The sequence below is a fragment of the Cetorhinus maximus genome, unplaced genomic scaffold (genome assembly GCF_964194155.1).
Source record: "Cetorhinus maximus unplaced genomic scaffold, sCetMax3.hap1.1 HAP1_SCAFFOLD_288, whole genome shotgun sequence".
Taxonomy (NCBI): Eukaryota; Metazoa; Chordata; class Chondrichthyes; order Lamniformes; family Cetorhinidae; genus Cetorhinus; species Cetorhinus maximus.
The window spans coordinates 266,946-294,361 of NW_027596245.1; the positions used below are offsets into that span (position 1 = coordinate 266,946).

Consider the following 27,416-nt stretch of genomic DNA (forward strand, 5'->3'; position numbering starts at 1 on the left):
CCCACATCCGTAGAAGGAATGAAAATATATGCCCGGAACATTACACAACTTTGACCATTAAATGCTCAGACACGGAGACAATTTCCGTCCCCCTACACCCTCCATGATTGGGTAAAGGGAGGCAGGTTATGTTATGTCAAAGAGGTAAAAAAACTGTTCCAAATATAAGGTGCAAGTTTCCTTGTTTTCACAACTACTCATTTCATTAAAAAAAACTTAAATTTGCATGAATGCCACAATGCATATCATGTTTCAGCCAAACAGCACAGCCAGTGGTCACATGTTGCCTCCGTGGGATGGGCGGTGCTGGATGTCTTGTTACAGAGTCTGACACCACGCACAGCATATTGTACCTGAGAGTGAGAACAAAGCAAGTGAACAGGACCCCCACTGCATCTCACAGAGCATTTGAATACTCTGGTATGTAGTCAGCTATGAATGGCCCTTCGAATACAATCAGGAATTTGTCACTTTCTGGGTCGTGGCTCGGTGGGGTGTGTCTGCTTCTTCTCCTGTCCGCGAACAGGGCTCAGTAATGGAATTGTGTTCGAATATTAGCAGGGTGTCAATACAGCAGGCCTTGGAGGAGGAGCTAGAGAAGAGAGTCGGCAGGTCAGTAAGTCATCGACTTTAAACCATTGAGGCAATTGAACAAGGGAAGAGGGAAGAATTGGAGCCAAGCAATTGGTGTTGGTTCAGGACATGTAAGAAAGAACCGAAGAAGAGCCAGACGGTCTCGAAACGCTAACTCTTTTTATGTCTCCACAGATGATGTTAGGCCTGCGAAGCATTTCCAGCATTCTCTGGTTTTGGTTTTGGCTTAAACTCTATATGAAGGGGTCCCAATGAGTTTACAGTTCACCCACTATAAACCACGAATCCACTGTCTCACTCAAGAATTAAATTGCCCACCTTTTCCCCATTCCATTAAATCCCCGTAATGCTAGTTCTTTGTTTTCCTTCCCAGAATATCACCTAGTGATGTGGACTCTGCTGCTGATTCCCGGTTTCCTGAGTAAGTGATTTACATTGTGATCAACCTTCTCCATGTTCATTTAAAATCGTTATGGAGCGAAACTTAATTTGTGATATTATTGAGCGTGGTCCTAATGCTGTATCTGCGACTCAAGAACAGATGCCATTGTTAGCAGTGTACACACAATATAATATTATGAAGAGATATTGTTCACAGAATGGACAACAGTGTGTCAATTGGGCTTGATTGTTGCCTCGTGGGAGCTCATACAGTCTGTAATCAAAAGGTGAAAACAACGATCTTTCCAATGAGTGACAATCCACAAGTGGTGGCGGCCCAAAGGGACTTGGGGATCCTTTTGCACAGATTATGACATGTTCTTAACGGGTTAACAAATTAATCCAAAAGCCTATCGGGGAGCTGACCTTTATATCTATTGTAATGACCGACAAGTTTGTAGGCTCCATGTGTCAGATTGATAACGCCTTCGTCAGACCAAACACGGAGTAACTGTGGGTAGCTCTGTGCACCACACCTGATGTAGGATAGATTGACCTCGGAGGGAGTTTCGTGTAGATTTAGCAGGACGAATCCTGGATTCCAAGGGTTAAATTATTAGGAGATTTTAGACAAAGTAAGATTGTTGTCCCCTTTTAGAGGTGGGTTGTGGGGGGTGCGGGGGGGGGGGTCGTGGGTGGTGGGGTAGGTGGGGGGGGGGGGGGCGGTGGGGGGCTGATTTGTTCAAAATTTGAAAGCTATCCTGAGGATATCAGGTGGACAGAATCTATTTCCGAGAGTCCGGATGTGGAGGACGAGGAGGCGTGATCTAAATATTAGAATCATAGTTTCTTGAGTGAAATTAAAAAACACGTTTATATATCGATATAGTCGAAGATTGAATCACTCTTCTGTTAAATGCAATGGATGGTTAAATTCTAATTAGGGATTGGCATGCTTATATTCGCCAATGATCTGAAAGGATACGGGACAAAGGCTGGTAGATTGAGTTATTTCACAGATCAGCCAAAATCTCACTGGATGCTGGAATAAACTCGAGGCGCTGAATGGATGCCTCCTCTTCCTGTCTTCTCCAACCTGATTGGAGAGGTTCAATCATGAAGTTAATTTTCAAATTCTCACATCCCAATTACGCATGCTCACAATCACAAATCAGATTGAAAATTTACCCCATGCCTGATTGCTAATAAATCCGTATCCTGACCTCCAGCCTGATCTCCAAATTAACAACAATCAAATCTCGGAAAGCCCTGATAAAGGTGCTAAAAATAATTCTCAATGAAGATACCAGAAAGGAGAGATATTGATGCACTTGATGTCTCCATCGCTTCTTTTCCCATTCCCCTTAAGTCAGTATCTTTGTCGTTATCGCTCCTTCACCCAGTGGGAACAGGTTCTCTCGAACGACTCTCTCCAGGCCCTCACGATTTTGAACACATCGATAACATCTCCTCTCAGTCGTCTCTGCTCCAAGTTAAACAGTCCCAACTTCTCCAATCTATCGATGGAACTGAAACAACTCATAACTGGAATCATTTTTGTGAATATTTTCCACGCTCTCTCCAATGCCTTCACGCCCCTCACATTCACACTCTCTCCCTCTTACTATCAAATACACTCAAATTCTCCCCCTCTTTCACAAACACTTACACTCTCTCCCTCTTTCTCACACAATCAGAATATTCCCCTCTCTTTTTCACACACCCTGACATTCTCCCTCTCTCTCACTGTCACACACACTCACACTCCCCCTCTCTCTGTCACACGCACTCACCCTTCCTCCCTCTCTGTCACACCTACTCACACTATCCCCATCTCTATCCCTCACACTCACAATCTCCCCCTTTCTTTGTCACACATACTCACATTCTCGTTCATTCTGTCACACAAAGTCGCACCCTCCCCGTCTCTCTCTCAGACACACTCACACTCTCCCCCTCTCTCACACACACTCTCTCCCCCACTCTCTGCCACACACACTCACATTCACCACCTCTCTCTCTCTCAAAATGTCTCCCATTGTCTCTCACACTCATCCCCTTACTCAGTCACACTCACTCTCTTCCTCGGTCACACTCCCCCCTCAAACGCTCCACTCACACTGCCACAAACACTCGCACTCTCCCCCTCTCTCTCCCTCAATCACAATCTCCTCCTTTTTCTTTGATACATACACTCTCCCCCCTTGCTCACCCATAGACAACTCTTGTCCTTTCTCTCAAACTTTCTCTCTCCCCTCGCTCTTTTACGCACGCTATCGCTCTCTCTCTCTTTCTCCCACTCTCACAATCACACTGCCCTGTCTCTCACACCCACACTCTCAATCTGCACCTCACTCTCACACTCAAACCCTGCATTTCACCCTTTCACGCAGACACACTCTGCACATCACTCTCTCACACACATTCTGCACCTCACTCTCTCACATTGACACTCTACACCTCTCTCTCACTCACACTCTCCTCCTCTCACTCACACGCTCGCTCTCTCCATCGGCCTTTTACGCACACTCTGGTCTGTCTATTTTGTCACAATCACACTGCCCCATCTCTCACACAAATTCAAACTCTGCAGCTCACTCTCGCACATTCACACCCTGCACCAGACTCTCATTCACATTCTCGTCTCTCTCACTCACAGTCTCCATCCCTCTCCTTCATAATCTGTCTCATATTCAACCTTCCTCTCTCACTCAGACCCTCCCTCTCTCACTCATTCTCTCTGTCTCTCTCTCACTCATAGTCCCAATCTCTCACTCACAGTCTAACCCCCACTCTCTCTCTCTCTCTCGCTCCCTCTTCCTCTATCTCCTTCTCTCACAATCACAAATCTCTATCTCTCTCACACACACTCCCACTCTGCTGCTCATTCTCTCACACTCACACCCTACACCTCACTCTCTCACACTCACACACACACACTGCACCTCACTCTCTCACACTCACACTCTGCACCTCACCCCCTCGCTCACACACACACTGCACCTCACTCTCTCACACTCACACTCTGCACCTCACCCTCTCACACACACACTGTCTGTACCTCACTCTCTCACAGTCACATTCTGCACCTCACTCTCCCATACTCACACCCTACACCTCACTCTCTCTCTCACACACACACTGCACCTCACTCTCTCATACTCACACTCTGCACCTCATTCTCTCACACACACACTGTCTGTACCTCACACTCTCACAGACACACTCTGCACCTCACTCTCCCACATTCACACCCTACACCTCACTGCCTCACAGTCACACTCTGCGCCTCACTCTCTCACACTCACAACCTACACCTCACTCTCTCACACACATCCTGCATCTCACCCTCACACACACATACTGTCTGTACCTCACTCTCTCACACTCACCCTACACCTCAGTCTCTCACACTCACACCCTACAACACATTCTCTCTCACACACACACTCTGCAACTCTCTATTTTTCACACACATTCTGCACATTACTCTCTCACAGTCACACTCTGCATCTCACACTCTCACACACACACTGTCTGCACCTCACTCTCTCACAGTCACACTCTGCACCTCACTCTCTCACATTCAAAACCTTCTCCTCACTCTCACTCACGCTCGCCATCTCTCTCTCACAGTCTGTTCCTTTCTCTATCTCTCACATTCAATCCCCCTCTCTCAATCAGACTCTCCCTCTTTCATTCATTCTCTCTCTCTCATGCATAGTTCCAATCTCTCACTCACAGTCTCTCTCTCTCTCGCTCTCTCTCCCTCTCTCTCATTCGCTGCCTTCATCTCTCTCTCTCAGTGTCACTCTTCCCCCTTTCACATTCAGTCTCTCTATCTCACTTAGTCTCCTTTTCTCTCTCACATTCTGCCTCCCTCTCTCTCATATTCGCAGTATCTCTCTTCCGATTGCACTCTCCCTCCGTCTCTCTCACATTCACAGCCTCTCTCTCGCTATCTCAAATTCATCCTCTCCCTCTATCTCACATTCACAGTATCCCTCTTCCTCGCATATTCATTGTCTCCCTATCAAACTCAATCTCCCTCTATATCTAAGACATTCGCAGCCTCCTTCTCTTTCACTTACATTCTTAGTCTCCCTCTCCTTCACATTCACAATCTCCCCCTCCGTCACATTCACAGTCTCCCTCCCCCTCACATTCACAGTCACCCTCCCCATCACATTCAGAGTCTCCCTCTCCCTCACATTCACAGTCTCCCTCTCCCTCACATATTCATTGTGTCCCAACCAAACGCAGTGTTCCACTATCTCTAACAAATTCATAGCCCCCCTCTCTTTATCTCACATTCTTAGCCTCCCTGTCCTCTCATTCACAGTCTCCCCCTCTCTCACGTTCACAGCCACCCTTTGTCTTACATTCACAGTCTCCCTTCTCCCATATTCACAGTGTCCCCCTCTTGCTTACAGTCTCCGGCTCTCTCACACATTCAGTGTCTCCCTCTCTCACACATTCATTGCCTCACTCTCTCTCTCACCCTCTCGCTCTCTCACACATTCACAGCACCCATCTCTCAGTCAGACTATCTCTCCCACCTCTCTCTCTCTCTCTCTACTCTCTGTCTCTCTCAAATTCGCAGTCTCCCTCTCCCTCACATTCACAGTGTCCCCCTCCCTTATATTCACAGTCTACCCCTCTCTCACATTCACAGTCTCCCCCTCCCTCACAATCACCGTCTCCCCCTCCCTCACATTCACCGTCTGCCCCTCCCTCATATTCCCAGACTCCCCCTCCCTCACATTCATAGTCTCCCTCTCCCTCACATTCAGGCTCCCTCTCCCTCACAGTCACAGTCTCCCCCTCCCTCACATTCACAGTCTCCTCTCCCTCACAGTCTCCCCCTCCCTCACATTCACAGTCTCCTCTCCCTCACCTTCAAAGTCTCCCCCTCCCTCACATTCACAGTCTCCTTCTCCCTCACATGCACAGTCTCCCTCTCTCTCTCACTCATACCACCAGTCTCTAACTCACAATGCCCCCCCTCTCTCTCAGTCGCCCCTTCTCACTCTCTCATATTCAGCATCCATCTCTCTCTGACTGAATATCACTCTCCCCCTCTCTCCAATTTACTCCCTCCCTCTCACTCAGTCTCACTCTCTGTCTATCTCACATTCATTCTCCCTCTCTCGCTCACTTTCACCGTCTGCATCTCTCCCACATTCAAAGTCTCCCTCTCTCTCACTCAGAGAATCCCTATCTCAGACACACTCAAAGCCTACATCTCTCTCTCTCTCACTCACAGCCTCCCTCTCCCTCACACACTCACAGCCTCACTCTCTCATTCACAGTCTCCATTTCTCAGTCACCCCAGTCTCTGACTGTCTCTCCCACACTCCCTCTATTTATCTTTCTTACATTCACAGCCTCCATCTCTCTCTTACTCACAGTCACCGCTCTCTCAATCTGAGCCTCCATCTCTCACACACTCACAGTCTCCTTCCTCTCACTCATTCACTCATATTCTCCATCTCTCTAGCTCTCACTCAGTCTCTCTCTCACATTCGCAATCTCCCTCTCTCACTCAGTCTCTCCACCCTCACAATCACAGTCTCCATCTCTCTCACTAACTATCTTCCTCTCTCTCACACATTCACATTATCCCTCCCTCTCACTCAGTCTCTCTCCCTCTCTCTCTCTCACACACATTCACAGCATCCCTCTCTCTCTCTCTGTCACATTCAATCACCGTCTCTCACTCAGACTCTCCCTCTCTCACTCAGTCTCCCCTTTCTCTCTTTCGCTGCCTCCATATCTCTCTCGCTCAGCCTCACTCTCCCTCTCTCTGACATTCAATACCTCTCTCTTACTCAGTCCCCCTCAGTCTCCCTCCTTCACTCTCTCTTTCTCTCACACACACACCCACACACACATTCAGTCTCTCTCTCTCACGTTCACAGTCCCCCTTTGTCTCACATTCACTGCCCCCCTCCCACATTCAGACTCCTCTCTCTCACATTTACAGTCCACCTCGCTCTCACAACCATTAACAAATTACCCCTTTCTCTCGCATTCAGTATCACTCTCTTCACATTCAGTCTCCAACTCTCATATTCCATATCTCCTTCTCTCTTACATTCAGTCCCCCTCTCTCTCACACATTCATTGTTGCTACATTTCTCTCACTCACTGTCTCGCTCTTACTCTCTCGTAAATTAAGTCTCCCTCTCTCAATCAGACTCTCCCTCTGTCAATTAGTGTCCCTCTCTCTCTCTCTCTCTCTCTCATTCACAGACTCCCTCTCTCGCTTTATAGCACATTCAGTTTCCCTCTCTCACTCAGACTCTCCCTCTATTACTCAGTCTCTCTCCATCACGTTCACATTCTCCCTCACTCACACACATTCATTGTCTCCCTCTCTATCTCCCACATTCACAGCCTCCCTCTCTCTATCACATGCTTTGTCAGCATTTCTCTGCCATAGCCTTTCTCTGTCCTTCTCTCATATATGGAGTCCCCTTCTCTCACAGTCTCCCTCTCTCTCTCTCTGCCCCAATAACTCACTTTCAGTCTCCCACTCTCAATCTCACTCTCCCTCTCCTGTCTAACATTCACAGTCTCCCTCCCTCTCACGTTCACAGACTCCCTCTCCCACACATTCACAATCTCTGTCTCCCTGATATTCACAGTCTCCCTCGCTCACACGTTCACAGTCTCCCTCTCCCTCACATTCTCAGTCTCCCTCTCCCAGACATTCACAGTCTCAAAATAAAAACAAAAACTACTGCGGATGCTGGAAATCCAAAACAAAAATAGAATTACCTGGAAAAACTCAGCAGGTCTGGCAGCATCGGCAGAGAAGAGAAGAGTTGACGTTTCGAGTCCTCATGACCCTTCCGCAGAACTGAGTAAAGTTAGGAGAGGGGTGAAATATAAGCTGGTTTAAGGTGGGTGGGGTGGGGGGAAGAGTAGTTGGGGGGGGGGGGGGGGTGGTTGTAGCGACAAGCAAGCAGTGATAGGAGCAGATAATCAAAAGATGACACAGACAAAAGGAACAAAGACATGTTAAAGGTGGTGATATTATCTAAGAGAATGTGCTAATTAAGAATGGATGACAGGACACTCAAGGTACAGCTCTATTCCAGGCCCCGCAGTCTGTCACCGCCCCCAGTTTCTATCCCCGGTCACCCCTCTACCCCCGGCCCAACATATATCCCTGGCCCCATTCTCTACGCTGGCACTGCTCTCCATCCCCGGTCTCACTCTCAATACCCGGCCCCAGTCTCTATCCCTTGCCTTTTTCACAATCATCGGCCCCACTCTCTAGTCAGCCCCACACTCTAACCCCGGCCTGACTCTCTGTACCCTGTCACACTCACTATACACGGCCCAACTCTCTATCCCCGCCTCCAATCTCTATCCCTGGCCCCACTCTCTAACGCCCCGGCCGCGCTCTCTATCCTTGGCCCAACACACTATACCCTGCCCCAATCTCTATCCCCAGCTCCACACTTTAACACTTGCCCAAATCACTATACCCGTCTCCTCCCTCTATCCATGGCCCCACTCTATCCCCGGCCCTATTCCATATCCCAGGCTCCAATACCTATAACCGGCCCTAAACTCTAAACACGGACCCTCTCTCTATGCCCAGAATCACTCTTGAAACCGGCCAGCGCTCTTTATCCCCGGCCCCACTCTCTGTACCCGGCCCGACACTCTATCCCTTTCTCCACTCTCTATGCCCGGCACAAGTATCTACACCCTGCTCCAATGTTATCCCCGCTCACTCTCTATCCCCGGTTCCTTTCTCTATCCATGGCTGTACTCACTGTCCCCGGTTCCACAATCTCACCCCGTCCCCACATCCTCGACGAACCTGCTCTCTATACCTACCCCTGTTCTCAACCCCCATCCCTACTCACTATAACCGGCCCCAATCTCTATTCTTTGCCATCCTCTATACCCGGCGCCAAACTCTATCCCCGGCTCCACTCTCTACCCCCGGCCCCAATATCTATGCATAGCCCCAATCTCTATCCCTGGCCCCAATCTCTATCCCGGCCCTATTCTGTATCCCCGGCCCAACTCTAAATCCAAGTTCCGAATCTCTTTAACCAGCTCCTCTCTCTATCCCTGGCCCCGCTCTCTCAACGTTGCAGCTCCCTATCTCCTGAACCGCCCCCTACCCCTGGTCCCAATCTCTATACCTGGCCCCACTCTGTATACCCGGCAGCACTCTCTACCCCCTGCCCCAACCTCTATCCCCAGCTCCACTCTCTACACACCTCCTCAATCGCTATAACCGGCCCCACTCTCTAACCCCACGGCACCGCTGTCTATCGCCGGACCAACAGACTATATCCGGCACAACTCTCTATACCCAGCTCAGTGGAGCTCTTACCCCGTGGCTCCACTCCCTTTACCCGGCTTCACTCAATATACTCAGCCCCACTGCCAATCCCCTGCTGCACTATATATCCCCGGACCCACTCTCTAGCCCAGGCCCTAATCTCTATACCTGGACCCACTCTCTATCCCCGTCCCCACAGTCCATAAGCTGCACCACTCTCTATATCCGGCCCCGCTCTCTATCCCCAGCTGCATACTCTATCCCGGGCTCCACTCTCTATCCCCAGCAGCATACTCTATCCCGGGCTCCACTCTCTATCCCCAGCTACATACTCTATCCCCGGCTCCACTCTCTACCCCTGCCCTACTCTCTATAGCCGGCCCCACTCTCCATCACCAGCCCTAATCTCTGTAGACAGCCACATTCTCGATTCCCGGGCCCACCCTCTATATCTGGCCCGACTCTCTACCCCCGGCCCAACTCTCTATACCCGACTACGCTCTCTATCACCAGCCTCAATTAGTATCCCCGGCCCCATTCTCTATCCCCGCCCCTACTCTGTATACCCGGCTCCGATCTATCCAATCTCCAATCCCTGACACCACATTCTACCCCTAGCCTCTCTGTCTATACCCGCTCCCACATTCTGTACCCGGCCCAGCTCTCTAACCCCGGCTGCAATCTGTATCCGCGGCCACACTCTCTAAACCCCAGGTCCAACTCTCTATACCCGGCTCAACTCACTACACCCAGCACCAATCTCTATCCCAGCCTCCAAAATCTGTTCCCAGCCCTAATCTCTATACCCGGCCCCACTTTCTATCCACGTCCCCACTCTTTGTGCGGCCCCAATCTCTACCCCCAGCCCCACCCACTATCCCTCTCCCCACCCGGTATACCCGGCCAGACTCTCTATCCCCAGCTCCACTCTCTAAACCTGGCCACACTGCCCATATCGGGCCCCACTCTGTGTTCCCGGATCCACACTCTATCCCCGGCCCCATTCTCTATCTACGGCTCCACTCACTATCCACGGGTCCACTCTCTAAAAGCGGCCCCACACTCTCAACGGCCCCGTTCTCTTTCCCCGACCCTGCTCTCTACCCCCGGCCCTACTCACTATAACCGCCCACACTCTCTATCCACAGCCCCACTGTTTAACCCCTGCCCCACTCTCAATCCTTAGCACCACACACTAGCCCCAGACTGCTATTCTATACGTGGCCCTGCTCTCTAACTTTCCATCACCGATCTCTATCACCGGCCATACAGCCTTTACCCGGCACCATTCTCTCTACCCAGCTCCAATTTCTAACCCCCAGCGCCACTCTCTACACCCGCCTCCACTAACTATACTGGCCCCCACTCTTTATTCCCGGCCCCAATTCCTATAACTGACCCCACTCACTATCGACAACCCCAGTATCTATCCCTTGCCCCACTCTCTGTCCCCTGCACCCAACTCTACCCTCGGCCTCACTCTCAAAACCTGGCCCCACTCTCTAAACCCAGCTCCAATCACTATCATTTATCAACTATCTATCCCTGGACCCACTCTCTATCCCAGGCCCTACTCTCTATCCCCGGCCCCACTCTCTATCACTGGCTCCACTCGCTATCCCCGGCGACACTCTCTATACATGGACCCTATCCATATCACCGCCCCCACTCTCTATCCCCGGCCCTTCTGTCTTCAACAGTCCCTACCCTCTATCCCTGGCCACATTTTCTATCATCAGCCCCACTCACTATCCCTGGCCCCTTTCTCTATTCGTGGTTCCACTCTCTATCCCCGGCTCCACACTTTATCCCTGGCCCCACACTCTTGATGGCCCGGCTTTCTATCCATGGCCCTGCTCTATACCCCCGGCCAATCTCTCTAAGACCGGCCCCACTCTCTATCCCCGGCCCCCATTCCCTTCACCACTCTCAATACCCGGCCCACACTCTATCACAGCCCAAACTATCTATCCCCAGCAACAGCATCTACCCCCGGACCAATCTACATCCCTGGCCCCATTCCCTGAACCCTGGTTCTAGTCTCTATAACCAGCCCCGCTCTCTATACCCAACTACACACTCTATCCCGGGCTCCACACTCTATCGACGGCCCCACTCACTATCCCTAGCCCCACACTTCATCCCCGGCCCTAATCTTTATAGACGGCCCCATTCTCTATCCCCGGGACCACACTCTATACCCGGCCCACTCTCTAGCCCCGGCCCAACTCTCTACACCCCACTGCTCTCTCTATCACCGGCCCCAATCAGTATCCGTGGCCCTACTCTCTATCCCTGGCCCTACCCGACTCCAATCTATCCCCAGCTCCAATCCATTCTCGGCCCCAAACTCTCGGTGGCCACACTACTCTCTATACTGGGCACCACTTTCCATTCCCGGCCACACTCTCTATCCCGTGACACACTCACTTTCCCTGCCCCAATTCCTATCCCCAGCTCCACTCTCTATTCCCGGCCCTGAACTCTATAGATGGCCCGACTCTTTATTCATGGCCCCAATCTCTCTACGGCCCCGCCCTCTATCCTTGGACCCACACTCTGTCCCCTGCCCCACATTTTACCCCCGCCTCTCTGTCTATACCCGGTCCAAAATTCTATACCCGGCCCAGCTCTGTATCCCTGGCTGCAGTCTGTATCCCCGGCCCCACTCTCTAACCCCCAGGCACCCACTCTTTATACCCGGCTCAATTCAGTACACCCGCACCCTATATCTATCATAGGCTCCAAACCCTGTTCCCGGCCCAAATCTCTATATCCGGCCCCACTCTCTATCCATGGCCCCACTCCATACCCGGCCCCACTCTCTGTCCCCGGCCACAATCTCAACCTCCGGTCCCACCCTCTATCCCTGTCCTCACCCTCTATACCCGCCCCTACTCTCTATCCACAGCCCCACTCTCTAACATCTGCCCCTCCCTCTATCCCAGGCACCACGCACTAACACCGGACAGCTTTTCTATACCTAGCCCCACTCTTTAACCCTCCGTCTCAGCACTCTATTATCGGTCATACAATCCATACCCGACACCACTCTCTATACCCAGCTCCACTCTTTAACCCGCCCCCCCCCACCCACCCAGCCCAATTCTCTAAATTCGGCTCCACTCATTAGACTCCATCCCAGAACCCACACTCTCTCCCAGGATCTACTTTCTATAACTGGCCCAACTCACTGTCCACAGCGCCGCTCTCTATTACTTGTTCCACTCCATAACCCCGGCACCACACACTAACCCCGGCCTCATTCTCAATACCTGGCCACACTCGCTGTCCCATCGGGTACCACAGTCTATCCCCTGCCCTAGAGTCTATACCGGGCACCACTCTCTGCACCCAGCTCCACTCTGTAACCTCTTGGCACACTCTCTATACCGGGCTCTACACACTATACTCAATCCAGCCCCTATCACCGACCCACTCTCTATTGCCGTGCCTATTCTCTATATCAGGCCCCACTCTCTATCCTCGGCCCCACCCTGCATCCACGACCCCACTCTCTATCCCCGGTCTCACTCTCTATCCCCGGCCCCACTCTCTATACCTGGCCTCACTCTCTATACCCGGCCCCACTCTCTATCCCCGGCTCCACTCTCGAACCATGGACCCACTCTCTAACCCTCCAGCACTGCTCGCTATCCCCATACCTACACTCTATCCCCGGCCTCACACGCTATCCCCAGCAATAATCTTTATACCCGTCCACACCCTCTATCCATGGCCACAATCTCTATGCTTGGCTCTACTCTCTTTCCCCGGCCACACTCATTCCACGGACCGGCTCCGTATCCCCGGTCCAACTCTCTATCCCCAGCCGCAACCTCTATCGCTGGCTCCACATTTCACCGCCGGCCTCACGGCCACACTCTCTATACCCGGCCTATCTCTCTATCCCGGGAAGCACTCTCTATACCCGGCCCCGCTCTCTATACCCGGCCTATCTCTCTGTTCCAGGAAGCACTCTCTAACAGTGGACCAACTATCTAACTTCTGGCAATGCTCTGTATCCCCGGCCCCACTCTTTATAACCGGATCCACTCACTATCCGCTGACCCACTCTCTATTCCCAGCTCCAATCTCTGTCCCTGCACCTGCTCTCTATCCCTCCCCTGCTCTCTATACCCGGCCCCACTCTCTATCCCCGGCTCTGCTCTCTATCACCGCCCCCAGTTTCTATCCCCGGCCTACTCTCCACCCCCGGCTCCAACCTCTAACACTGGCCCCACTCTCTAACCTGGCCATACTCTGTATAAGCAGCCACACTTTCTATCCGCGGCTCCACACTCTATGTCTGGATCCACTCTCTATCCCTGGACCAACTCTCTCGACGGCCCCGCCTTCTATCGTAGACTCCACTCTTTATTCCCGGTCCTAAACATTATACCCTGACCCACACTCTATCAACGGCCCTACTCTCATTAACCGCCCCCAGTCTATATCCTAGGCCACACTCTCTATCCCCGGCACCACTCTCAATTCCGGGTACCACACACTAACACTGCAACCACTCTCTAACCCCAGCCCCACTATCAATCCCCGGCTGCAATCTCTATCTCTGGACTCACACTCTATCCCCGGCCCTACATTTTACCCCCGCCTCTCTGTCTATACCCGGTCCCTCATTCTATACCCGGCCCAGCTCTCTATCCCCGGCTGCAGTCTGTATCCCTGGCCCCACTCTCTAACCCTCAGGCACCTACACTTTACACCCAGCTCAATTCAGTACACCCGTACCCTATATCTATCATAGGCTCCAAACTCTGTTCCCAGCCCTAATCTCTTTACCCAGCCCCACTCTCTATCCACGGCACCACTCTATACCCAGCCCCACTCTCTGTGCCCGGCCACAATCTCTACCTACGGTCCCACCCTCTATCCCTGTCCCCACTCTCTATACCAGGCCCAACTCTCTATGCACACCCCACTCTCTAACCTCTGCCCCTCCCTCTATCACAGGCATCACGCAGTACACCTGGACAGCATTTTTATACCTGGCCCCAATCTCTAACCCTCCGGCTCTGCTCTATATCATCGATCATACAGTCCATACCCGACACCACTCACTATACCCAGCTCCAATCATTAACCCCGCAACCCCATTCTCTAAACTCGGCTCCACTCATTATACTCGACCCGACTCTCTATCCCAGAACCCACTCTCTATCCCAGGACCTACTTTCTATAACTGGCCTCACTCACTGTCCACAGCCGCGCTCTCTATCCCTTGCCTTACTCTATATTCCCGGCTCCACACTCTACCCCAGGCCTCACTCTCAATACCAGGCCCCACTCTCTATCCCCTGGGTAACACTCTCTATCCCCTGCCCTAGAGTCTCTACCCGGCACCGTTCTCTATGCCCAGCTCCACTCTCTAACCCCTTGGCGCACTCTCTATACCCGGCTCCAATCAGTATACTCAATCCAGTCTCTATCCCCGACCCACTCTCCTTCGCCGTCCCTATTCTCTATATCCGGCCCCACTCTCTATCCCTGGCCCCACTCTCTATCCTCGGCCCCACCCTGTATCCACGGCCCCAACTCTCTATCCCCGGCCCCACTCTCTTTACCTGGCCTCACTCCCTATACCCAGCCCCACTCTCTATCCCTCGCTCCACTCTCGAACCATGGACCCACTCTCTAACCCTCCAGTACCGTTCGCCATCCCCATACCTACACTCTATCCCCGGCCCCACACGCTATCCCCAGCAATAATCTTTACACCCGTCGACACCCTCTATCCATGTCCCCACTCTCAATGCTTGGCTCCACTCTCTTTCTCTGGCCACACTCATTCGACGGACCGGCTCCCTATCCCCGGTCCAACTCTCTATCCCCAGCCGCAACCTCTGTCCCTGGCTCCACATTTTTCCCGCGGCCTCACTCTCTATACCCGGCCCCACTCTCTATACCTGCACCTGCTCTCTATCCCTCCCATGCTCTCTATACCCGGCCTCACCCTCTATACCTGGCCCCACTCTCTATACCCGGCCTATATCTCTATCCCGGGAAGAACTCTCTAACACTGGACCAACTGTCTTACTCCCGGCATCGCTCTGTATCCCCGGCCCCACACTCTATGCCGGCTTCACTGTCTTTACCCAGCTCCATTCTCTAACACCCTGGCCCTACTCTCTATATCCGGCCCCAAAATCTATCACCCCCCCCCACTTTTTGTCACCGGCCCCAATTTCTATTCCCCCTGCAACAACCTCTATCACACGGCTCCACTCTCTATCCCCACCCTCTCGGCGGCTTCACTCTCTATCCCCAGAACCTTTCCCTCCCCATCCCGACACTCTATTACCGACCCCACTCTCTATATCCACCAGTCTCTCTATTCCTGTCCCCACACTCTTTCCCCAGCCCAAACTCAACCCCCAGCCTCACGCTCGATGCCCGGACCCAATCTCTATGTTCAGCCCAACACTCTATCCTCAGCTCCACTATCTAGCCCCACTCCGAATCACTAGCCTCTGGCCACGCACTCTCTCCCCGGCCCGACACTCTATTCCCGGCACCACTCTCTGTACACAGCCCAACTCTGTATCAACGCCCCACACTCTCTAAACTGGGCCCCACTCTCTAACCCCATCCCTATACTCTTGCCACGGCGCCACACTCTACCCCCGGCTACACCCTCTATCCCCGGCCCCACGCTCTATCATCGGATCTACTCTCCATCTCCGGCCCCACTCACTAACCCCAGCCACACTCTCTATCCCCCACTCCAATCTCAATCCCCGGCCCTACTCTTTATACCTGACCCCTTTGTCTATCAACGGCTCCGCTCCCTTTTCCCAGCTCCACACTCTATCCCCAGCTTCACTATCTATCACCGGGCCCACTCTCTATGCACAGTCCCATTCTCCACCCCGGGCCCCACTCTCTATCCCCGGCCCCTAACTCTATGCACGGCTCCACTCTCTGTTCACAGCTCCACGCTCTATCTGAGGCCCCACATTCTCGACAGGCTGGCTTTTTATCTCCGGCCCTGTTCTCTACCCACAAGCCCTACACTCTATATCCAGCCACAAGCTCTATCGCCGGCCCAACTCTCTATCCCCGGCCCCACTCTCTCGACTGCCTCACTCTGTATTCACGGCCCCATGCTCTATACCCGGCCGAAATCTCTATCCCTGGCTCGACTCTATAAACCTGGACCCACTCTCTAACACCCCAGCCCCACTCTCTATAACCGGATCCACTCACTATCCGCTGACCCACTCTCTATTCCCAGCTCCAATCTCTATCCCTGCACCTGCTCGCTATCCCTCACACTGGTCTCTATACCCGGCCTGACTCTCTATCCCCGGCCCTACTCTGTATCACTGCCCCCAGTTTCTATCCCCGGCCCACTCTCCACCCCCGGCTCCAACCTCTATCACTGGCCCCACTCTCTAAACTGGCCCTACTCTGTATAAGCGGCCCCACTTTCTATCCACGGCTCCACACTCTATCCCTGGATCCACTCTCTATTCCTGGACCAATGCTCTCGACGGACCCGCCTTCAATTCGTAAGCTCCACTCTCTATTCCCGGTCGTAAGCAATATAACCGGACCCACACTCTATCAATGGCCCAACTCTCACTGACCGCCCCCAGTCTCCATCCCAGGCCCCACTCTCTATCCCGGGCACCAGTGTCTATTCCGGGTGCCACATTCTAACCCTGGAACCACTCTCTAACCCGAGCCCCACTATCAATCCCAGGTTCAACTCTCTATCCCCGGACGCAAACACTCTACATCCACCCTCTTTTTCCCGGGGACTGCTCTCAACCCCGGTTCTACTCTCCATATGCAGCACCACTATCTATCCCGAGCCCCACTCTCTATCCCCGGCCCCACACTCTACCTCGGGCCTCACGCTCGATATCTGGCCCCACTCTCTATTACCAGTCCAACTCTCCATCCCCGGTACCACACACTAGCCCCAGCCCCAATCTCTATACCTGCCTCCACTCACTTTACCCGGTCCCATTCTTTACCCATGGCTCCACTCTCGATACCTGGCCCCATTCTCTATACCCGGCCCCACTCTCTATCTCCGGCCCGACTCTCTATACCCAGCTCCACACTCTACCCCGCCATACTGTCTATCCCCTGACCAACTCATTTTCCAAGGACCCAGTGTCTATTCCCGGCCCCATCGCTATATCTGGCCCAACTCTCTGTCCCCAGCCGCACTCTCGGTACCTGGCCCCACTCTCTATCCCCGGCCACAGTCTCTATCCCCGGCCTCACTCCCTGTCCCCGGCGCCAATCTCGATACCTGGTCCCACTCCCTATGCCCGGAACCGCTCCCTATCACCGGCCCCACTCTCTATCCCCGGCCCCACTCTCTATCCCTGGTCCCATTCTCTATACCCAGCCCCACCCTCTCGATGGACACAATCTCAACTCCGCAGCCAGCTCTCTAAACCCCGACCCTGCCCGCTCACCACTAGCCCTACAAACTCTCTCCCCGGAACTGTTTTCAATCGACGACACATGCTCTCTAACCCAGACCTTCATCTACCAGCCGGCCCCAGACTCTCTGCCCCGGCACTGCTCTCTAACTCTTGGTTCCACTCTCTCCCCCTGCCTGTGCTCTCTCACCCTGGCCTCCCTCTAACCCACACAGACCGAGGCTCTCTGATCCCGTCTATGCTCCCTATCATCCTGCACCTGCTCTCTTCTAGCTGGCCTGGACTGTCTACCCAGCGCTGCTTTCAGGTCCCGCTCTCGGGCATTTGGGGACCCGATGTCGTGTCCTGTGTGGCCCAATCACGCGCCACTGGGTCCGTTCTATATCCCATTGGCTGTAGTCTCCCCCTCAGACCCGCTGTCTCTTCCCATCCTTGCTCCCTCTCCCCAGCTCTGCACTGTCCACCCAAATCGCCCTCTAACCCCTCGCCCCAAAATCCCCTGCTGGCCACGCTAACTACCCTCAAGGTTTGTTCTCTAGCCTTGGCCAAAATATGTCCCACTTAACCCACTCTCTTCACCCGGGCACCACGCTCGACACCAGACCTTTGCCCTTATCTCCATGGCCCTTCTCTCTCTCACGCCAGCTCCATACGCTCTTCCCCAGTCACTGCGCACTCTGCTGGCGCGGCCCTCTCCCCCAGCAACCCCGATTTCTCTAGTCCCCCGGCCCTGCGTTCACTTCCCTCTGGGATCTGCTTGCTCCATCCAACGCCCTGCCCCACTCTACCTCAATCCTCCCTCCTTCCCTCCCGGGCCTCATTCTCTACCCCCGGCCCCGATCTCTCCCCATTGGCCCACTCTATCCACCCCCCGGGGCTTAACTCAATAGCCCCAGCCCTGATCACTCCACCTAGGACCGCACTCTCTGCCATGGCCGCATTGTCCCCCCTGCCTGTGGCTCGCCCTCATTACCCCGAGACAACGTGCTCTACTCCCTGCTGCAATTTTTAATGCCCGACCCCGCGCGTACCAACCCCCGCTCGCGCTCCCTCCCCCGACCTTCTCAATCCACCTGGCGCCATTCGATACTCCACCATCCCTGCGCTCTCCTCTAGCCCTGCTCTTGTAACAGTCTCAATTGCAATTGACAAAGTACTTGACATGCTATTGGGACAAAAGGCAGACAAGTCGCCATCACCTGATGGCCTGTATCCAATGGTTTTATAGGAAGTGGCTGCAGTGATATTGGAGGCTTTGGACTAAATTTACCAGAACTCACTGGATTCCGGGATTTTACCAGCGGATTTGAAAACTGCTACTTTCACACCCCTGTTCAAGAAGGGAGGGAGAAAAATAGGAGGAAACTATAGGCCACGCAGTGTGACAAATGCCCTTGGGAAAATGCTAGAGTGCATTATTTAGAAGAAATAGGAGGACATTTAGAAACGCTTAAGTTCAAGCAAACAGAGTCAACATGATTTTGTGAAAGGGAAATCATGTTTGACAAATTTGCCAGAGTTCTTTGAGGATATAACAAGCAGAGCTGATAAAGGGGATCTGGTAGATGTTGTGTACCAGAAGGCATTCGATGAGGTGCCACATAAAAAGTTATTGCACAAGATAGGAGCTCATGGTATTGGGGTAATATATTAGCTCTCTCTTCCTGGCCCAACTCTGTCAATCCTCTGGCCCTGCTGTTTATACCCCGGGCACCGCTCTCTGCCCCGCCTGCCCATCTCTCTAACCCCAGGTCCTGCACCCCATCTATCCCCTGACATCACGTTGTTCCCCCCACCCCCACACGGGCCTGCCCTCTACCCCTCTCCCCCGCTCCCGGCCACACCTCCCCCTCTTCTGCTCCTAGTGCTGGACCTTACCTTGAAATTTCATATTTCCTCTATTTGCCTCTCGTCCAACGAAAGACTTGTTTCTCCCTGCATTTGCTGCTGATAGGCTCACTGGTGAACAAATGCATGGAGGAGCCAGTCTGTGAATGGATGAGCAGCTCCACCGCATTGTTGACATCTGAGAAATTTGAAAGTCCAAGATGTTTGTCGGGCCGAGCCCAGAGGATCCGAGGTCTGTAATCCGGCCCGCGGGCCTCCAGCTGGACAAGGCTTTTCTGCACCATCCTCCTTAGATATCACAAAGCATTCAAGTGTTGCAATGTCCACAATTCTTTGAGAATCTGCTCTGTACATACGGGCTCATTAATATGTGTCAGGTAGGGCAAGGGTCACAACACTGTTTGCTAACCTCTGTAAAACACTGTTATTTATACAAATAGGCTGATATTTAATGTAAACGTCATTGTTATTTGTCTGCATTGCTTCTATTTAGATGTAGTTTTTTATTATAATTCTAATATTTATCGATTTGTGCATTGCAATCGTCAGTTACATATGTGTTTGTTTACATTTCCCCTTAACATTTAACTATGTTTCAATTCCAACCCGAAATTTAACTTTACATTCCTTACTTTCAGCATTTAAATCGTAAATATATTATTTAGTTCGTCTAATGCATTACGAAAATACGGTTTACAGCAAGCACCCAATCTATATATCAATTCAGTATTAGTTTATTCCAGGTTTACTGTATATTTTAGAGATGAAACAGACATAACAGAATCTGATTCAGAATCTAATTTTTCTTGAGGGCTGAGATAGCTCAGGGTATTCCTCACTGACCATCGGGTGTCCCTCACCGACTGTACTCAGCTTTCACCTGGGGACTGAGATAGCTCAGGGTATTCCTCACTGACCATCGGGTGTCCCTCACCGACTGTACTCAGTGTTCACCTGGGGAATGTGATAATCAATGATATCTTTCAGTGAATATTCGCCGAGTTTCTTTTCGGTTGAGTTGATGCTGAGGCTATTGTTATTTTCTGTTAAATGAGTATGAATGGTTAATCTAGAATAGGGAATACTGTCTCTGAGCAGTGTGTGAGATGGGGAAGTTGAGCTGTGAGACAGATGGACACCTGGTTCAGAGAAGTAGGAATGATTCCAAGCTGAATTTGCGAAATTTTCAAGCAGGGGGTGAGTAAAAATGGGGCTATTGCTGCTTTGGGGTTTACAATTAATTCGCTGTGTAACTTCAACTATGTTTTATAATAACGTGAATCATATTTTGTCCCTCAGTCGCAGATTCGGCACTCACTGACCCATGTGCAAATCACACCGTCCTGGACCAGGCCTGGAGGAGCATCGATTGTAAATGGACTGAGTGCACTGGCCAGTGGATGTGTGATGACAAACTTCAGGAAGGATGGTACCAATTTAAAAGGTAATGTGCAGGTATACATTCTGATAAACTAGGGAAACATATGAAAGTGAGTGCAGAAGCAACAAGTGGAGAGAGGCACAGATCATCTATAATATCACTGGGAAATAGAGAACAAAAGCAAATGAATTTGCCTTTTGTAGATAGCGGTTTGATACAACTGAGCGGATTGCTCGGTCATTTCCGACTCGAGCACATCGCTGTAGGTCAGGAGTCACATGCAGGCCAGTTCAGGTAAGCACGGCAGATTTCCTTCCGAAAGATGAACCAGATGAATTGTTCCGGCAATGCTCGTTGGCTTCACGGTCGCACAGTTACTGTGACTAGCTTTATATTCCAGATGAATTATTTGCATTTAATTTAATAGCTGCAGTGATTGGACTTGAGCCTTTGTCCCGAGGACATGAGCCTGGCTCACTGGGTCACTCGTTTACTGATAATAGCACTGTGCCACAACCACACCATAAGTGGAGAGTAGCGCCATACAATCGCCAGGCAATTACCATCACCAATAAGACAGAATCTAACCTTCTGCCCTTGACACCCAAAGGCTTTACCATCGTTCAATTCCCCCACTATAAGCTAACTGATTAAGTCCCCACTGAGCACCCTCCATACTCCACAATGCCAGTCCACAAGGCATTGTTCCACATCCACAAAACACAAATCAGGAGTGTGATGGAATGTTCTCCATTTGCCTGGATAAGTGCATCTCCAACAACTCAAGAAGATCAAGTCCATGCAGGACAAAGCAGCCCCGCTTGATTGGCACCTCATCCAGCACCGTAAACGTTCACTCTTTCCACCATCGACCGGCAGCGGCAGCAGTGTGACCATCTACAAGATGCACTGCGGGATCTTACCAAGGCACCTTAGACAGCACCATCCAAACGCACGGCCCCAAACACCTTGAAGGACAAGGGCAGCAGACACATGGGAAAACCGTCATCTAGACGTTTCCGTCCAACTCACTCAACATTCTGACTTGGAAATATATCGGCCGTTCCTTCACAGTCGCTCGGTCAATGCCCTATAACTCACACCCTAACAGCACTGTGGGTGTACCTACATCACATGGGATGCAGCGGTTCAAGCAGGCGGCTCAACACCACCTTCTTAAGAGCAATTAGGGATCGGCAATAATGCTGGTCAACGGTTCCCACATCTCAAAGTATTTTTTTAAAAACCTGGGACAAGGCTTCATCTCAAGTAATGTATCGATTACTGACACCACACTTTCATGATGGAGTCAAGGCGTTGAACAGGGAATAGAGGGGGTTCACCGGAATGGCTCCAGGATTTGGATGGATGAGGGGGAGGATTTGGGGGAGGGGGGTGCTGTGGATGGGATATGGGATGGGGTGGGGGATCTCCAGCTACAGGGGGAGAAACACGGATTGTTCTCGCTCGGGCAGAGAATGGGAACGGAGAGGTTTAGCAGATGTGTTCAAATACATGAATGGAGTGAATAGAGTAGAAAAGGGGAGATTGCTAACATTGCAAAAATAATCGGGAACCAGGAGATAGAGATTGAAAGTCATTGATATAAAAAACAAGTACAATGTGAATTTGAACCTCGTTATGATCTAGGATCCTCTCGGTGTCCCGTCTCCCTGCCCGCTCCCTGATTGGGAACACTCCCTCACCCCACGCGGCCCCTCGACTTCGGCCAGGGAACCGTGGCCGTTCGCCGTCGGGAGGCCTCTCTCTCGGGCAGTTCTCTACATCGATGAAATCTCCCCGTCCCATTTACCTCGGACCACAGATCCCGCACAATCTCCTTCGTGGACCTGTTCCCATCCCTACTCCTTAGAGGACCTCTCACTGACCACTCTCCCTCGGGGACCTCTCTACATGAAAGACATCTCCCCATCCCCTGTACCTCGGGGACCTGACCCCGCAACCTCTCCTTCGTGGACCTCTTCCCGTCCCCACGCCCATGGGGTCCTCTCCTTTTCCCCGTCCCTCGGGACCTCTACCCATCCTCTATCCCGCGAGGAACTGTATCCATCGCCTCTCTCTTGGTGAACAGCCCCCCTCACCCCTCCATCGAGGACCTCTCCCCGTCCCATCTCCGACGTGAAACTCTCCCCATCCGCTCTCCCACGGCGACCACTCCCTATCCCCACTACCTCTGGGAACTCACCCTGTTTCCACGCCCTCGGGCACCTCTCCCCACCCCATCTCCCTTGGGGACGTTTTCTCGTCCCCTCTCCCACGGGGAAATAACCCTGTCCCCTCTCACAAGGGGACCTCTCTGCTTTCTCTCTCCCTCAGTCACCTCTCCCTGATCCCTCTGCTGCGAGTACATCTCTCTGTCCCCTCTCCTTCGGGAAACTCTCCCTCTGCCCTATTCCTCTGGGTACTCTCCCTGTTAACTTTCCCTCGGGCACCTCTCACCCACGCCCTCACTCTCGGGGACTTCGCCCTGTTCCATCTCGCTTGGGGACCTCTCCATATTCCCTACCCCTCGGGGAACTCTCTATTCCCTATCCATCGGGAACACCTGCCTGCCCTACTGCCTTTTCCCTCTCGATCAAGGACCGCAACCCATCCCTTCTCTCAAACTAACCTCCCTATGTTCCCTCATCATCGGGCACCTCTACATCCCCAATCCCCATCCGGTCCCTTTACCCTTCCCCACTCTCTGGGGGACCTCTCCCCATCCCCGCTCACTCTGGGAACTCTCCCCGCCCGATCTCCCACCGGAACCTCTCACTGTTTCCTCTCAGTTGGTGACCTCTCCCTGCTGCATATCCCTCGGGGACCGCTCCCCATCCCTTCTCCACCGGGAGTATCTCCCTGTCCCCATTGCTTTTTCCCTCTCATTCGAGGACCTCTCCCCGCCCCTTCTCCTTCAGTGACCACACCTTTTTCCCTTCCCTCGGTGTCCATCCTTCTTCCCTCTCCCTCTGGGAAAACTCATGTCACCTCTCCCTCATTTACCTCTCCCTGTTCCCTCTCCATCGGGGACCTCTCCCCCTCCAACTCCCCTACAGGGAACTCTCCCCAGCCCCTCACCCCCGGTGACCACTCCACGTCCCCGCTCCCTCTGGGAACACTCCACGGCCCCACGCTCTCGGCGACTTCTCCCCGTCCCCACTCCCTCTGGTACATCTCCCCGATCCCTCTCCCTCGGGGACCTCTGCCTGTCCCCGCTCACTCGGTGACCTCTCCCTGTCCCCACTCCCTCGGGTAACTCTCCCTGTCACTCTTAGTTCTCGCTACATATGGGCCCCTAATTAGTTACACTGCGCATGTGCAGCTCGCTTCCCATTCAGCAGGTCTGTAGCTCGCTCCCAGTCTGTGTCATTCCTGGAATGGGAGATTTTCAGTTCAATGAGGTGGAACAGAAGGGGACTTGGATTAATGGGACAGATCTTTCAAAGAGCTTAGTTGGGACATGGTGGAACTAGTGGCCTCATTCTGAGCTGTGCATCCCTTAATCCTATGATTCTCTGATTGATGTTTCAGTTCTGGTGGATTGAAGATTCCGGACACACTCATCCCATTCGGCAGCTGTTCCACAACCTCTTCAGGCTGGTTAAATGGTGTGTTCAGACTTTATAATATCAGATTTACATTCACTGTCCAGCACTGTTCACATTGGTTCCATCCTTCAATATCTATAAACGTAATTTCAGGTTCACATCCCACCGTGGGACAGGGGGAAGTAACCAGGACAGTTTGTTTTACCTCGGGTGAAAATCGCTGCTTCTGGACCCGAGAGATAAAGATTAAAAACTGCAGCAGTTACTTCGTTTACGAGCTGAAGCCGGTGCCAGGATGTGATGCTGCTTATTGCACAGGTACATTGCTGTTTATAAATGACCCAGGAGGGTGGCTCTGGATGTGCCAGATCACTCACTGAAATAACAATGTTCCGCCTGCTCCTCATTGCTGCAAGAACCACAAGGAATAATGACCGGAAAAATAAATTAAACTTTTTAGCAGAACTATAGGGAACCGAATCAGACTCTGTTTCCATCACGGTCAATAAACAGCCCACCGCTTGATAAAGTCATAGGTTTTAGTGAGTGCAACAGGGGTAGAGAGGAGGGAAGAGGGAGATTGGTTTATGGAGGGATTAACAATGCTTAAATCCCAGGCAGCTGAACACACGCTTGTCAATGTTGGGGATCTGGAATTGGAGGAGTAGAGAGTAATTTGATGGTTGAGGGCCTCGTAGGAATATTACTGAGATGCGGTGTTGCGGCTGTGGTAGTGAACTGTGGACCATGTTCTTGGGGGTGCATGACCATCAAGAATTTCGGCACCAAAATAAGGGCCCGAATTTTCTGGTCTCAGAACCGTGTAACTTTGGGTGCAAATGGGGAAATGTGCGGGGACCCAGTGGAATTTCCGAAGCACACTCATGCCCGTGAGGATTAAAGTTATGATCGGTTGCTACCCGTTGCTGGGACTCTACGCAAAACTCTCTGGTAAAATCCAATAGAATATTCCATCTTCGGCAGGCGGGCGGCCTCGCTCCCGGGAGATACCCCAAAAAAATTCACTGGGGAAGCCCCTGGAAGTCCCCAGGTGAAGGCTGCACGGAAATTGCACAGGAAGTTTGAAATTACGCTGGACAATTAGCCAGCACCAGGAACAATCTGATTATCCGATTTAAGTTGAGGAGTTTGGATCGTTTTGACTCTCGTAGTTGAATTAATTAACCAGAAAAGATGCTCTTTTCTCGTAGCACTGACCCCCGCGCTGGACGCCTCCTCTTCCACCCTGACCCCGGATGCACTGTGATAAACTACTGACCTCTGGATCACCTCCCCAAACCCCAACAGCGCTCCCCCGACCATCTCCGCAGGCTCTGACTACCTTCCAAGCCTGACCAACAACGAAACCCCTGATTAAGGTCCCCATTCCCTACAACTGACTACCCCCACACACACCATCGAGTAACCCACAATTACCTTCCCACCGTGGCTACACCCTCTCACCGTGTCCTCCCAAATCTCACGGCTAACCTCCCTATTTCCTGACTACACCCCCACCAGCCGCATGACAATCACCCCCATCTTCAGGCTACCCCCAGCTCCAACCCCAACAACTTGTCTGGAGAGCCACTGACCACTTCGCCTCTCAAAGGACCCCAGTCACCCACGCCCATCAAAGCCCCATTCCCCCCAGAACCTCCACACTCAGCCGAGCCCTCTTACAATCCAAACCCACCCCATTTACACATCCACCATCTACCGCACATCACACCTTACTCACTAACCTTCACCCAGGCTCCTTAAAGTGGATGGGGCATAAAAACGTGTCTGCCACACGCCAGCGAGTTCTGCAAAAAGGGGACGTCTCTTCAGTAGCTCTAACAGCGCAGGCCTGCACTGGAAGGTCTCCAGGTGGTGCGGCCATGCACATTTCTCCTCAGGCTGAGGGGGATGTAGTGCCTGAGGCGGGTGGGATGTACTGAGTAATGAGAGTGGGATGTCGTCATTCAGGGGAGTGGGATGTCGTGATTGAGGGGATTGAGACGCAGTGCCTGAGTGGAACAGGATGTAATGTTTTGCGGGGAGAGGAATGCAGTTACTGAGGGGAGTTGGCTGCATGGGCTGCAGGGAGAGGGATGCAATGCCTGAGGGGATTGTGTTTTACTAATTTGGGTATAGCGAGGAGTGACAGGAAATATCTAATGAATTGAATGATGTTCTTAACATAATTAACAAGTACATGCTCTCTTGAGGTGAGCTGCAGTCTGCAATCTCTCATGTCTCATTAAATCATTGCAGATCCAGGGACAACACCAACTCTGAAACCTGAGGAACAGTCGACTCCTGAATACAATGTCACTGCATCATCGAGCCCAACGGGATCTGCAATAACAGCTATCAGTCTGGAGGGAAATGTCTACACAAAATCCTCACACGTTTGACCTCTGAAATCTCACACTGAACGAACTGGAATGTACTGAGTGAGGGGAGCGGGATGCAGTGACTGAAGTGTGTCTGATGCAGTGACCGTGGAGAGTGAGATGCAGTGAATAAGGGGAGTGGGATACAGTGACTGAGGGATGTCGGAAGCAGTGACTGTGGGGAGCTGGATGTAGTGACTGAGGCGAGTGGGACGCCGTGAATGAGGGGACCTGGATGCAGTGAATGATAGGAGTGGGATGCAGTGACTGATAGAATGGGATAACGTGAATGGGGGGACCTTGATGCAGTGGCTGATGGAGTGTGATGGAGTTGTTTAGGGGAGTGTGATGCAAATGAGAGGTGTGAGATGCAGTGAATTAGGGGATTGAAATGTTTTTACTTAGTGGAGTGGATTGTGGTGCTTAGGCTGCGGCCAGTGTGTTATATTTTCTGAGAGGAGTGGGATTATTGAACGCAGGGAGTGGGATGTACAGAGTAGGGTGATGGAATTCTGTTACTCTCAGTGGTCATATTTATGAATG

At 52.1% G+C, this 27,416-nt stretch overlaps 1 protein-coding gene across 1 annotated transcript in view; it reads left to right on the plus strand.

Moving 5' to 3' along the window:
• Positions 1–304: 304 nt before the first annotated feature.
• LOC144673120 (oncoprotein-induced transcript 3 protein-like) overlaps positions 305–27,416 on the plus strand; it is a 42,561-nt gene continuing 15,449 nt past the window's right edge. The window contains exons 1-5 of the mRNA XM_078535105.1: positions 305–420; positions 968–1,015; positions 20,860–21,004; positions 24,476–24,552; positions 24,646–24,810. Coding sequence (XP_078391231.1) covers positions 982–1,015; positions 20,860–21,004; positions 24,476–24,552; positions 24,646–24,810 — 421 coding nt within the window. The 5' untranslated portion in view covers positions 305–420; positions 968–981. The remainder of the gene's footprint in view (positions 421–967; positions 1,016–20,859; positions 21,005–24,475; positions 24,553–24,645; positions 24,811–27,416) is intronic.